The sequence below is a fragment of the Patagioenas fasciata genome, chromosome 9 (genome assembly GCF_037038585.1).
Source record: "Patagioenas fasciata isolate bPatFas1 chromosome 9, bPatFas1.hap1, whole genome shotgun sequence".
Taxonomy (NCBI): Eukaryota; Metazoa; Chordata; class Aves; order Columbiformes; family Columbidae; genus Patagioenas; species Patagioenas fasciata.
Genome location: NC_092528.1, coordinates 26,538,852 through 26,551,390, shown reverse-complemented (window position 1 = coordinate 26,551,390; position 12,539 = coordinate 26,538,852). Strand labels below are relative to the sequence as shown.

Below are 12,539 nucleotides of genomic sequence, written 5' to 3'. Positions count from 1 at the left end.
CTCCCAGGGGAAACATCGGGCCATTTCTCACTGAGATAAAGCAGCCATCCAGCACGCTTTCCACCAGTACTAATTCCAGTTTCCAAGGACAGTTCTGACTTGGCTCAGCTGGTGGGGACCTGCAAGCTCCCCAACAGAGGCTGGGACACGTTATATTGGGGGGTGTGTGTGTGTCTGGGGGCTGCAAGGGGGGCTCCAGGGAACAGTAGCACACTGTGGGTCTGCTCTCCCTGCTGGCATTTAGCTCTGTCCTGGTTTTAGAAGCAAAGACATGGGGAAGCCCTGGGTTTGCCATGCCATGCTGCTCACCGCCCTCACTGAGCCGTGGGTGCACGCAGCTCCCAAAGCAGGGCTGAGCTCACCCCTCGCTCCAATACAAACACAAAAATAGGGAGAATGGAGGGAGACTCCTGCTTTTCCAGTCTGGACTCAACAAAGATCCAGGTTTTTTGCTTGAAAAGGGAAAAAGAGATCCCTTGTTTTGGGTTTGTTCTGTGCAGAGCATCTGCCTTCTGCTGGCTGCGTGCCCAGGAGCTGCTGAGATGGAAACAGCCCAACGCAAGCCTGTGAGCACAGGGAGCTCCCAGCAAGTCAAACGTGAGCAAGGAGAGGCAAAGCCCCGGGTCAGGCACGGTGGGCCTGTGCCAAGGGGCAGATGTGTTGAGCCACAAGCAGTTTGCAGATGTTTTACTCGAGTCCCTCAACAGTCATTCCCGGGGACCTGGTGCTTGTCTGGACCCCGTTCCACATTAACCTTGACACGATGCCAGGGAAGCAAGGCTGGGGCTGGGGAACTCCGGGCCACATTTGATGGTTTCTCTAGCTCGTTTTCCCCCTCTCTGAGCATCCGTGAGATGTTTGGTTGGAGATCGCTGATGGTTTTCTGGCAGCAAACACTTGCACGAGCCACAGATAAAACTTTTCCTCTCCCGACTGTGCTTGTTTGCTGCTTCTTATATCTGGTGGGTATCAAATGCAGAGATCATCTTAGACCTTGCTCTGTGTCCCACAGTCCCCTGGGAGAGGCTCGGCAGATAGGTTGGGATGTCCTGGTGCACCCACGGGGGCTGTTTTGGGGAGCCAGGGTGACCCCGCAGGCTCCCATTCGGGACCTGCGCTGCAGCTTTTTGTCACCACCTAGTGGAAACCCGCAGCTGTGACCAGGCACAGGCTGAAGAGGACATTTAGGGACACACACCCCACACCTGCTGTCCCTGTTGGGGTGTCTGCCCAGGGCTGGTCACCCATCTTGTCTGGTTTTTGGGGAGCCACATTTGCCTCCCAGCCCTGGGCAGTGAGAGCCAGACAAGGTGTCCCCAGGGAACAAGCACAGGGGATGAATCTCTGCTGTGCAAGAAACTCTGAATCCTTGGCAAAGCCCTCCTGGTGTCTGCATTAAACCAGCCAAATTCCCTTTAACTGTGGAATTAGATCAACAGTCCCAAAGTGCAGATGTGCTACAATAAGAGCACCTAATATATATTTACTCCACAAACAGGGCTGTTAAACCTGCTCTTTTGGCCAAATTACTCCTCACTGATGCTGCTCTGCAGATGTCCCTTGGCCCTGATATTTCTGGTGGTGCCTGCAGAGGAGCAGGGCTGTGCTGCACCATGGGGACAGCCTTGCGGTGTGCTGTGTCCCCAGGAAAAAGCTGGGCAGCCATTCCATCATCCTCCTGCCCACTGCACAAAGGTCCTGACCACAGGTGGGATACGGGGAATAGCCCAGCCTAAATGCCAGCATCTGCAGTACCTTCCTCCCCCCAGCATCCCTGGCTCTCTATGGGCACAGCAGTGCTGGCAGGGTTGGGCTGTATCCAGAGCCCTGACATGTGCAATAGTGCAGAAATGAACACGGCGCACGGATTTCCACGGTGCATGTGCTAATGCAGCGCTGTGGGCAGCACCAGTTCTGGTCCAGCTGCAGCCTCAGAGGTGCCAGCGCCGAGGACAACCTGGCAGCACCGGAGCGTGTTGTTGGAGAAGAGATGGAGCACAGGCCATGCCGAGACAGCCCCTGCCAGGCTGGGAACCAGGACTGGCCAGCTGCCAGCTCAGCCCTCTGCCGATCCCACCGCTGGCACTATGTCACTAGACACACGCAGGGTCCCGGCTGCCAAAACTGCCCCTGGTTGAAGCAACAGTTGTCCCTTTCCCATGGCAAACCAGCCCTCCTGCTGCATGGAGGAACCAAGGCCAACCCCAGCACTGGCAGCAGAGCTGTGTGAGTAGCGATAATATGGGATTTTGTCGCACCACATGCAGGTATGGTAAGGAGGGAGCAATCAGCTCTTGCTTCAGACAGTTAAAAGCTCCTCCCAGGCCTCTGCTTCCACCACCTCAGTCACCCTGCATCCCTGTGGGCCACCTGGCCCCGCTGCCACCTGGGTCTGTGTTGCTGCTTGCCCTGGGCACTTGGGGACAGCTCCAGCAGCACACTGTGGGATGTGATCCAGACGTTGCTGTTTCACACACACAGCCCAGCTGCCCTATACAAGGGGTTTTCCCAGGTGGGATGCCCATCTGCCTCTGTATGTGACCAGGGCTGAGACATGGGCAATGTCCCCCACCCCATCCCACCTTCCTCCCTTCCCATACTGGCTGATGGTGGCAACCTCTCCACAGGCGGGCTCACTCCTGGCAAGGGTGACTCCCCCTCACCTCTCCATCAGCTATGGCTCTGCCTGCCTGGAAGCTGTGTCTCCTCACCCAGCAGAGGAGAGAGGCACCAGGACAGCCTGGAAACTGGGTATATTGTCTCACCCACAGTACGTTCCTTGCTTTCAGGTGGCACTGAGGAACCCAGTGGTGTCCCCTGAAGGACTGCATTAATTGAGAGTCTGTGGGGTTTTTTTCTTCAGGGTTCCCTAGGATCAGGAGTTCCCCAAGTCAGGGGCTTCTCTCAAGCAGGCCTGGGAAGGACAAACTGCTTTAGTCACATTTGTCAGGAGCCTCCAGGAGCTGGCTGGATGCCCAGGCTGAAGCAGGAGGGGATGTGAGGCACTGGGGAAGTCCCCGCAATAGAGGCCACTCAGGTCCTTGGGGAACACATGTCAGGCGGGGACAGACCTACCAGCAGACTGGCAAATTGATAGCCACGGGGGTGAAATTCCTCAGGATGAAAGCTGGTGTAATCTTTCAATCAATAAATTAAAAAGCATTCATCAAGCATGCAGAGCTTTATTTCCTTCACAGCGCTGGGCCTTTTCTCCCTGCTGGGAGCCAGTGCAGGGCAGCAGCTGCTGGGTGCTCCTGTGCCAACTGCAGCGCCAGCAGCTGCACACTGAGCAGCGCTTCCGGATGCTCCCTCAAGCCGTGCAAGGGGGCTCAGTGCCGCCCGAGGGCCGGGGAGGGGACGCCGGGGGCCGGGGGGGCAGCGGCAATGCTGAGGAGACCCTAGGCCAGTCCCTTTGGCAAGGCCAAACAACACGGCAAAAGCGTGCTCCGGCCGAGCCCCGCCCCTGGAGCCGCCGCAGGGCCGCTCGGTGCCGCGCACACCGCGGGGCCGCCCCCACGACCCCCGGCCCCGCTCCACCACGTGGCCATCCGGCCGCCACGTGCTCTCCCGCGGACCCCGGCCACGCCCACACTCCCCTGAGTCCCGCCGCCCAATCAGGGCGCAAGCGCCGAGCTGCCGCCCTCTCATTGGCTAACGTCGATGCCTCCCGGGGGCCAGCGCGTCCCCCCCCGTTCTTGCCCCCACCTCACAGACTCGCTCTCGCCGGCGGCTGTAACGCGCTCTCCCGTTGGCTGATCGCAAAGCGGGGAAGATTGGCGGAGAGGGTCGAGGGGCGGGGGCTGTGATTGGCTGGGCGGCGCGGAGAGCGCGGCGATTGGCCGAAGCGGGGGCGGAGGAGGCGTGGCGTAGCGCAGGGCTAGGCAAGCGAGCGGAAGGGGCCTGCGCTCGCTCTTTCGTATCAGTCCCCGGTCCGGGTTGCTAGCGCCTCGCCGCCGCTCCCGCCGACCCCCCGGGGCCCGCTCCGCTCCTCGCCGCCGCCCCGCCGGACGTGCCTAATCCCCCTCCTGAGCCAGCTCGGCCGCCGCCCCAGCGCCGCCAGGCACCGCCGCCATCATGGTGAAGATCGCCAAGGTGAGGGCGCCGGGCGCAGCCGCGCTCAACCGCCAGGCGGGGAACGAGCGGCCGCCGCCATGGCGGGGCGCACGGGGGGCGATGGCTGGCAGCGGGGTGGGGGGGGAACCGGGCCGCCTTCCCGCCGCCGCCTCCTCAGGCCGCGCCGCGCTTTCCAGGCCTGTCCCTGAGCGTGAAGATGGCGGCGAGGGGAGGGGCCGCGGCCGCCGGGAGCGGTTTCAAGCCTCCCCCTGTTCCGATCTCCATGTTGGCGGGCGCGGGGGCCCGGTGGCGGGAGGGGGAGCGGGGAACGAAAGCGGGGGGACACTGGGGGGCCCGGGGTGTGTGTGTGAAGTTGGGGGGGGGGGGGGAGAGAAGCACCTCCGCGCGCGCCGCGTGCGAGCGCGCGCAGCCCGGGGGGGGCGGGGCTACGCGGCCACGCGGTGCGCGGGGAGAGCGAGCACGTGGGAGCGCGGGGCGCCCCCGGGAGCGCCCACGGAGCGGCGGGGGCAGCACCGGCGAGACCGGGACCCCCTCCCCGCGCAGGGCCGTGCTGGGCGCCGCGGGAGCGGGCTGGGCCGCCACGTGGTGGGGACGATTGTCCGCCGGTGGCCGGGGCGCCTCGGGGCGTCCGTGCGCTGCTTGTGCCCGGGCAGGGGAGTGAACGCTGCCTAACAGATCGTGCTCTTACGGTTTTTTTTTTCAGACTCCCAAGAATCAGACCAAACAGAAAAAAATGGCTCCTCCCCCAAAAAAGGTCGAGGAAAGCGAGGAAGAAGAGTCCTCTGAGCTAGAGGAAAGCAGTGGAGAAGAGGTGATTGAGCTGGAAATGAAGTCAGATATATTAGGAATTGCACACTGTCTTAGCATATGTTCGGGTCTTAAGTTATTGAAATATCTGGTGTACTGCTTCTTACAGAACTTGCTTAGAACCTGTTCATAGCTCTCACAGAGCATAACTCACTTGGGTCATGCCTGAGACTCTGCTTCAGGAAACCTAAGGAGAAGAAGATTCCTTAAGCAAAAGGACTCATGTGTTATAAAAGTCTCATGAGGTTTGGGGGCACATATTATGTGATAGAAAATCAACACTATTAAATAATTGGGCTTCTGTCAGCTAACTGGTTAATGAATAAACTAGATTTCATAGGAAGAAAGTAACGTGCGAAAACTGACTGCCTAGGTCTGTACTTTAAGGCTTGGGAAGGGCTGCTGGGATCTTAAAGCTGTTCCTAATACTAATGAAAAAGTGAATGATTAATTCAACAGAGCATGAGCAGTAAGTGATTTATCACAAATAATGTGCAAGATTAAAAGTTTCAAGCTGCTGAATGCTACTAGAGAGATCACTTCAGAACCAAGTAATTTGGAGATGGTTTAATGCTGTTAAAAGCATGGAAAAGCTGTTTTTGAGCTGTATTAATTGAACAGAACAGGCAATTAAGGTTTTAGAGTACAGTTACTGTATATTTGTCTACTATTGAAGTAACAGTAGCTTAAAGGGCCAGCATAAGAGTCTTACACTAGTGTGTATTTCAGATGATCCCTCCGAAGAAACAGCAAAAAGCAGCAGTTACACCAGCCAAGAAGGCTGCCACCCCTGCAAAGAAGGCGGTAACTCCTGCGAAAAAGGCAGTTACCCCCGCCAAAAAGGCTGTGGCTACTCCAGCTAAAAAGGCTGTTGTTCCATCGCCTAAAAAGGCTGCTGTCCTAACCAAGGGAGCGAAAAATGGAAAGAATGCCAAGAAGGAAGAGAGTGAGGAGGAAGATGAAGATGATGAGGAGGATGATGATGAGGAGGAAGAGGATGATGAAGAAGAGGAAGAAGAGTCTGGTAAGTTACTGTTGAAATGCGTTTCTCCTTGTATATGTTGACTAAAGCTGGTCCAATAAAGTTGCTGAATTTGAGTACATTTGGAATTGGAAGCTTAGTATGATTTAATACTTGTGAGAGTGGGGGTTGTTGATTGAGAGGTAGCGAGGAAAGAAAGGTGGGGAATCACTGAAGTCTGGAGAACTTGGGCTGCAGCTGCATTACATGCAGAATGTGAAGCATCTAGTATCCTGATCATTCCTTCCTGAGCTTTGCCAAAACCTTGTGAAACAGAGTACTTTATTAGTGAAGTTTGCAGGCTGAGCGCTGTGGGTAAACACTTGCTGTCCTGTTGGTGCAGATGAGGAGGAACCAGCAGTGCCTGTGAAACCTGCAGCCAAGAAACCTGCAGCAGTACCAGCCAAGAAGCCTGCGGCTGTGCCAGCAAAGCAAGAATCTGAAGAAGAAGATGATGACGAGGAGGATGATGAGGAGGAGGAAGATGATGGTATGTGGGATTTAGGAAATCTTTGTGTGACTCTTAAAATAGATGTTAAACTAATAAATGCTTATTGGGACTTAAGAGGGGAGTAACGTAATGGATTAGTGAGAGTGATGCAGAGTGTGTGTCTGTATGCATTTAGTGCCCAGCTGACGTGGGCTGAGTGGGTGTTTATTTCTCTATTGCTAGTAAAATGTTTTACTCCTGGGGAACAGGTATTTGCCTTAATTGCATTAAGATTTGAGGAAGAGGCAGCTTTTGAGAAACACTATAAATATATTAAACTCCTATTTCGAGAACATACAAACTTAAGAAGGCATGAAAAGCACTGTTTTACTTCAAAAGATTATTTCCTTAGTCTCAAAAGGTGTGTAATCTTGAACATGTCTGAAATATTGTGCTCAACTTGTTTCAGAGTCTGAAGATGAAGCCATGGACACAACCCCTGTTCAGGTGAAGAAACCCACTCCAGCAAAGGCTGCACCAGTGAAAGCCAAGGCAGAGTCTGAAGATGAGGAAGATGAAGAGGATGATGATGAAGATGAGGATGAAGATGAGGAGGAGGAGGATGAAGAGGATGCTGAAGAGGAAAGTGAGGATGAAAGTGAGTTTAAATGTTTTTGAGACTATAACTCTCTAATAACAGGAAAGATGCCTGAACAAAACCTTTGTCCTATATTGTGGTCTTTTGGGCAAAGGAGCAGTTGCTGTAGTGACAAGTCTCATGCGTGACTGTTGTAAAGATTAATGCTCTTGTGTTGATTGAGTATAGGAAAAGTTTTCTGCTTTTATTTCAGTGTTTTGTTCTCTGTCACAGAACCTGTCAAGGAAGCGCCTGGAAAGAGGAAGAAAGAAATGGCCAATAAAAGTGCACCAGAGGCCAAGAAAAAGAAAACAGACGGTAAGTAGCTTGTGGTCATCAAACGATTCTGGTTTGGTGGACTGTTACTGGACTGTTGGTGAGGCACATAACTGTGAAGGGACAGCATGCTGAGTGGGTTTGTTTTCCAGCACAAATGATGATTATAAGGGACTTAATACTGAAGTGTGATGTCACTTTTTTGAGCAGAAACTGATGTGCTAAAGCTTTTGGAGGCTGGTTTCCAGTTCTTAAACAAGCAAACAAAAACTTTAATCTTTACATTCAAAGGTCCCACTTCAGCTTTCTCTGTCTTTGTGGGAAATCTGGTCTCCACCAAGGACTTTGAAGAACTGAAGACTGGCATCAAAGAATTCTTTGGGAAGAAGAACATTGAAGCTTTAGATGTCAGAATTGGTGCTTCCAAGTGAGTTCCTTAGTAGAATTTTGCTGCTTATTTCTTTTAATTGGCAGTAATTTGGTTGGAGGGGTATAACTGTGCTGATGCTGGGATGGTTGGTTGATAGTGGATGGAAGCTGGAAGAGGCACAGGCCTGACAAGAGTGTAACACTTGCTGGCATGCAGCTTTTGTTGTTCTCTACTGTTTCGGTTGCATGGGCCAGTTAGCATTCATTTGATTTACACTCTTAACTTGACCCATGAGAACCTCTCTGGTTCTGGGTTTCTGTTTTCTGCTACTAAAGAAAGATCAGTTTAAACAGTAAGGTTACTCTTCCAGGCGGTTTGGCTACGTAGACTTCTCATCTGCTGAAGAACTGGATAAAGCTCTCCAACTGAATGGAAAGAAGCTAATGGGTTTGGAAGTCAAACTGGAAAAGGCAAAGAGCAAGGAGACAATGAAAGAAAATAAGAAAGGTACAGCCCATAACTCTGAATACCTGTGCATATCCAAAAAAAGCTGTCATAACTGGGCCTTGGAGCAAGCTGGCAGTGTTACTGATGGCCACTATTCTGCTTATTTTAAGGCAGATAACCCTGACCTGCTAATATACAGATGTGCAAGTTCAGACTGGGTTGTCTGGAAATGTGATCTCAAGAAATAGTGCATTTTGGGAGGTCGGTCCGAGGAGGAAAATGTGGCTCTTTCTGAAGCTTTAGGACCTGTTTTTCTGAACTTGGTGCTTTTAAGAGAAGTACAATGGCAACCTAATTCACTTTCATAGTAGTTGCTTTTTCATCTTCTGAAAATGAGGATGTTAATTGTGATTTATTGTTTGCTGGATTAACTCACTCTGGTTCTCACTGAACTGGCAGTGTAGATGAGAGAGAATTTTTAGCTGGTAGTGTGAAAGTAACTGTTTTTTCTTTATTTGCAGAGAGAGATGCTAGAACACTGTTTGTGAAGAACCTGCCCTACCGCTTAACTGAAGATGAAATGAAAGATGTGTTTGAAAACGCAATAGAAATCCGAATAGTAATGAACAAGGAGGGAAACAGCAAAGGGTATGTAGCTTGGAGGACTGTTGGATTTTTACTGTTCTTCAGACTCCTGGCATATTTTGATAAGCTTGTGCCTCTTAGCTACCTTCATGAACCTGCTGCATTAGGTGTACACAAAGTGCTAATTTCTGAAGCAGTTCTATTTCACATCCTTCCTTCCCCCCCCATTCATGAACTTAATTGTTTCTGGAAGGAGGCGTTTGCTTATGTGCTTTTCTGTGCTGCAGGATGGCCTATATTGAATTTAAAACAGAAGCTGAGGCAAACAAAGCTCTGGAGGAGAAGCAGGGCACAGAGATCGATGGTCGTGCCATGGTCATAGACTTCACGGGTGAGAAGAGCCATCAAGAACATCAGAAAGGTACTTTTCCAGACAAGTAATGTACATTCAAATGACACTTGGATGTTAAATCCACTTGTTTCAGAAGTTTGCGGGGGGTTGAGTAACAGAAAGGCACTGCAGGAAAGCTGTAAGGTATTGGGAAGGGACCTTTTGCCGAACTTGTGCTCTACATCCTGTGCATTTCCTGTCTCTACTGGGTGTTTTGGACCAAAACAATGTTGCACTTAACCTTGTGCCTCAGCTTGAGGTGGAGGGGGAGCAGTGCTACTTTCACGCTAGAGAGGATGTGCCTAGTGGAGGAGAGAGTTGTCCTTATCCAAACTTGCACCTACAGCACTGAGTTTTCTCCACAGGAGGTGGAGAGAGGGAGTCGAAGACCTTAATCGTCAACAACCTTGCATACGCAGCTTCAGAAGAGGCTCTCCAAGAACTCTTTAAGAAAGCTTCTTCCATCAAGATGCCACAGAACAACCAGGGCAGGCCTAAAGGGTACGCTGTCCCTGTCTCCTGCCTCGGCGTTGTTAATGACTTACCTCCACAAATTCCTTGTGCTCCCAGGCTGACTGAACTCTTCTCTCCGCACAGGTACGCGTTTGTAGAATTTCCCACAACCGAGGATGCCAAAGAGGCGTTGAATTCCTGTAACAACACAGAGATCGAAGGCAGAGCAATCAGGCTGGAGTTCAGTTCACAAGGATGGCAGAAAGGGAACATGAATGCAAGAGGAGGATTCAATCGTAAGTGTTTGATCATTTGATCCTGCTTTTTAAATTATTTTTAGGAAAAAAGCGTGCCTGTGGAGTGAAAGACTTGTACCATAAGTGAATGTGCTGGAAATGATGACTGATTATCTGAAACGCTGATGAAACTATAGCCAAAGTCCTCTAGATAGTCAAGTGCTGATCCAGCAGTGTCTGTCCAGTTAGCAGCATCCCTATTGATGCGAGCATCTAAGTAACAAATAAAAGATTTATTTTGGCAGAACCAGGTTGGCTATGGAGATACTTTGACATCAGGTTCTAACTGCAGTCTTGAGAAAGTTTTCAAGGACTCTAAAGTGCCTGACCTGTGACTTCAAAACAAACCCCTCAGCCCTGAGAGGTGTCCCAGGAGCCAGTAGTGGAAGTGGGATGTGATGTTAGGAAACTGATGGTTGCCTTGCTCAGGCTTAATGATCTTGGAATGTGTTCTCTTTCCGCAGAACAAAGCAAAACATTGTTTGTCAGAGGCCTTTCTGAGGACACCACGGAGGAGACACTAAGGGAATCATTTGAAGGCTCTATCAGCGCTAGAATAGTCACAGACAGAGACACTGGATCATCTAAAGGGTACGTTAAACATCACCTGGGATTAGTTCCGTTTCTACAAAGAGCCTCACTTGAATGGATTTATGCAATGCGGGGTGTTTCTCATGCTTATGTGGGTGGGTGTTTGAAGGCAGTGACTTGCATAGAACAAGCCTAGAGCTTCGTGTGTGTTTGTAGAGCGCAGCGTGCGCTCACTTCTCAATGAGCTCCTTCCTGCCGACAAATCCGTGGCAGCCTATGGATTCGCACGAGAAGAATATTAACTGTTCAGCACTGGCGCACTCACAATGGGGCTTCATCGGTTGTGATGAGCCGCTGCTGTTCTACAAAGCGACACAGCCCTGACCCCTCTGTGGTTGCACAGGGCAGGTGTTTGTTTCTGAAGGGATTATGATGGAGTACCTGTTGGTGGCGCTACAGCTTGTGGAGTCTGACTTGTCCTAACGCGTTTCCTAGGTTTGGGTTTGTGGACTTCAGCTCCCCAGAAGATGCCAAAGCAGCTAAAGAAGCCATGGAAGATGGAGAGATAGATGGAAACAAAGTGATCCTGGATTTTGCCAAGCCCAAGGGTGAATTTCAGCGTGGCGGTGGAGGTGGATTTGGTGGTCGTGGCGGCAGAGGCGGCGGCCGAGGAGGAAGAGGTGGATTTGGTGGCAGAGGTGGTGGCAGAGGATTCGGAGGTAAGAAGAGAGAGGTGCTGCTGTAGTAAGGGGGCGTGCTTAAAACTTAATCCCAAGCCATTCTGGGGATTGTGGTGTAGCACTGCCACAGAGTGCTCAATTTGAATCAAAATGGGTTTGAAAGGGCAACGGTATCTGTGCAAGGAGACCTGTAGCTCTGATTCTTGGCTTAATTTTCTTTCTAGGTAGAGGAGGTGGCTTCCGAGGAGGCAGAGGAGGAGGTGGAGACCACAAGCCACAAGGGAAGAAGATAAAATTTGAATAAACTTCCCCTTTTCTCTCCCTTCTCCTGCTCTCTGAGACTATCTGAAAGGACTCCGGGGGTTTTTATTCTCCTTTTATCTTGGCGGAGCCTTTGGAGGACATTCCAAGGTGCGAAGCAGTGCTGTGAGCGACTTGGAAGATACAATTTTCATTTCAAGGAAGAGAGAGCAAGCCATTTTGACTGCTTGCTTATTCACATGAACTTTTTAAAAAACAAGCGATAGATGTGGGAGTTTAGCCCTTGTCTGTGAGTTGTCTTGAATTTATAATGTTTTACCCATGTACAAATTTTTTTTTTTTCCTATAAACTTCTGTAGCATTTTTGCTGTAAAAATGCAGAATGTTTTATCATTTGTGCTTCAGCACCCTGTCTTGGACAGATTAAAGGACCTAAACTGGTTCGTGTTACTTCTGTGCCACTAAATGAGGCAGGGCTGTGAGAAATGGTCTGTCTAGGGCAGCCTTGCCTCTCAAGGTCATTAACACCACAGGCAGCAGCTCCTGGTGCGGTTCCTGCTCAGCACCGGCTCCCACTGCGTCCATGTGTGCTGCTTGCGGGAAGGAATAGGATAGTCGAGGTAAGCCCAATGCCCACAACCCATACTTGAAGATGTGTGTAATGTTGCATGCCAGCCAATTGCTTTTTTAATTGTTTTTTTTTAAAAACAAATGAGTAAATTGGATCTTGTACCAAGGCCATGCACCTCACTCATGCTCTCGCAGGCATTGCCTCTTCTCTTGGCTTGTCAAGTGTGAAGCGAATCCATGGAAACATGGGGTTGGAGAAGAACCTGTGCTTGCTGCCTTACACAACTGCCTCCCTTGGATGTTCCTCAGGTTTGGGAAGGGTGAATGCCCTCACCAGAGAAGGGGTGAAGGCAGGGGGTCCTGCCCAGTCCCCTGGCACTAGTTACTGGCTGCTTTTTGCAGCGGTGGCAGCTGTGAAGGGACAATGCTGGCACCTGAGAGCAGAAAACACGGGGGCAGGTGCTGTTTTGGGGCAGTCTTGGTGGCAAGTGGTGTAGCTGGCTGGCGTCCTGTGGGCTTTTGCTTCCCAGGAGTGGACACTGACCTTAAACCTCTGCTCTGGCTGTGTGTGTGACACCAGGAGCTGCTTGTGTCGTTTGCCATTCCCCCTAGCGCTTGCCCATCAGCCATCTTAGCTCGCCAGCCCCGCCGGCAAATGGTCGGAGCGCGGCGCCGGGCCCGGCCGCCAGGGGGCAGCAGCCGCCCGCGGG

The 12,539-nt window shown here is 51.5% G+C and overlaps 1 protein-coding gene and 2 non-coding genes across 3 annotated transcripts; all 3 read left to right on the top strand.

Annotated features, from left to right (window-relative positions):
* Positions 1-3,865: 3,865 nt before the first annotated feature.
* Positions 3,866-11,700, top strand: NCL (nucleolin). Its single transcript, XM_065844565.2, has 15 exons — positions 3,866-4,092; positions 4,778-4,885; positions 5,611-5,905; positions 6,246-6,392; positions 6,802-6,990; positions 7,204-7,287; positions 7,537-7,672; positions 7,986-8,122; positions 8,584-8,710; positions 8,935-9,068; positions 9,404-9,539; positions 9,636-9,787; positions 10,252-10,378; positions 10,814-11,037; positions 11,223-11,700. The coding sequence occupies exons 1-15, from the start codon at positions 4,075-4,077 to the stop codon at positions 11,300-11,302; spliced, it is 2,094 nt and encodes a 697-aa protein (XP_065700637.1). The 5' UTR covers positions 3,866-4,074; the 3' UTR covers positions 11,303-11,700.
* On the top strand, positions 7,396-7,467 carry LOC136105517 (small nucleolar RNA SNORD82). Its single transcript, XR_010651964.1, has one exon. It is a non-coding gene; the product is annotated as a small nucleolar RNA SNORD82 (small nucleolar RNA).
* Positions 9,882-9,958, top strand: LOC136105519 (small nucleolar RNA SNORD20). The gene has a single exon (XR_010651966.1). It is a non-coding gene; the product is annotated as a small nucleolar RNA SNORD20 (small nucleolar RNA).
* Positions 11,701-12,539: the final 839 nt, after the last annotated feature.

Coding starts and splice junctions, on each gene's coding strand:
- NCL (XM_065844565.2), top strand. Junction 9,069..9,403: donor CCATCAAGAACATCAGAAAG/GTACTTTTCCAG, acceptor TTTTCTCCACAG/GAGGTGGAGAGAGGGAGTCG. Junction 10,379..10,813: donor GACACTGGATCATCTAAAGG/GTACGTTAAACA, acceptor CGCGTTTCCTAG/GTTTGGGTTTGTGGACTTCA.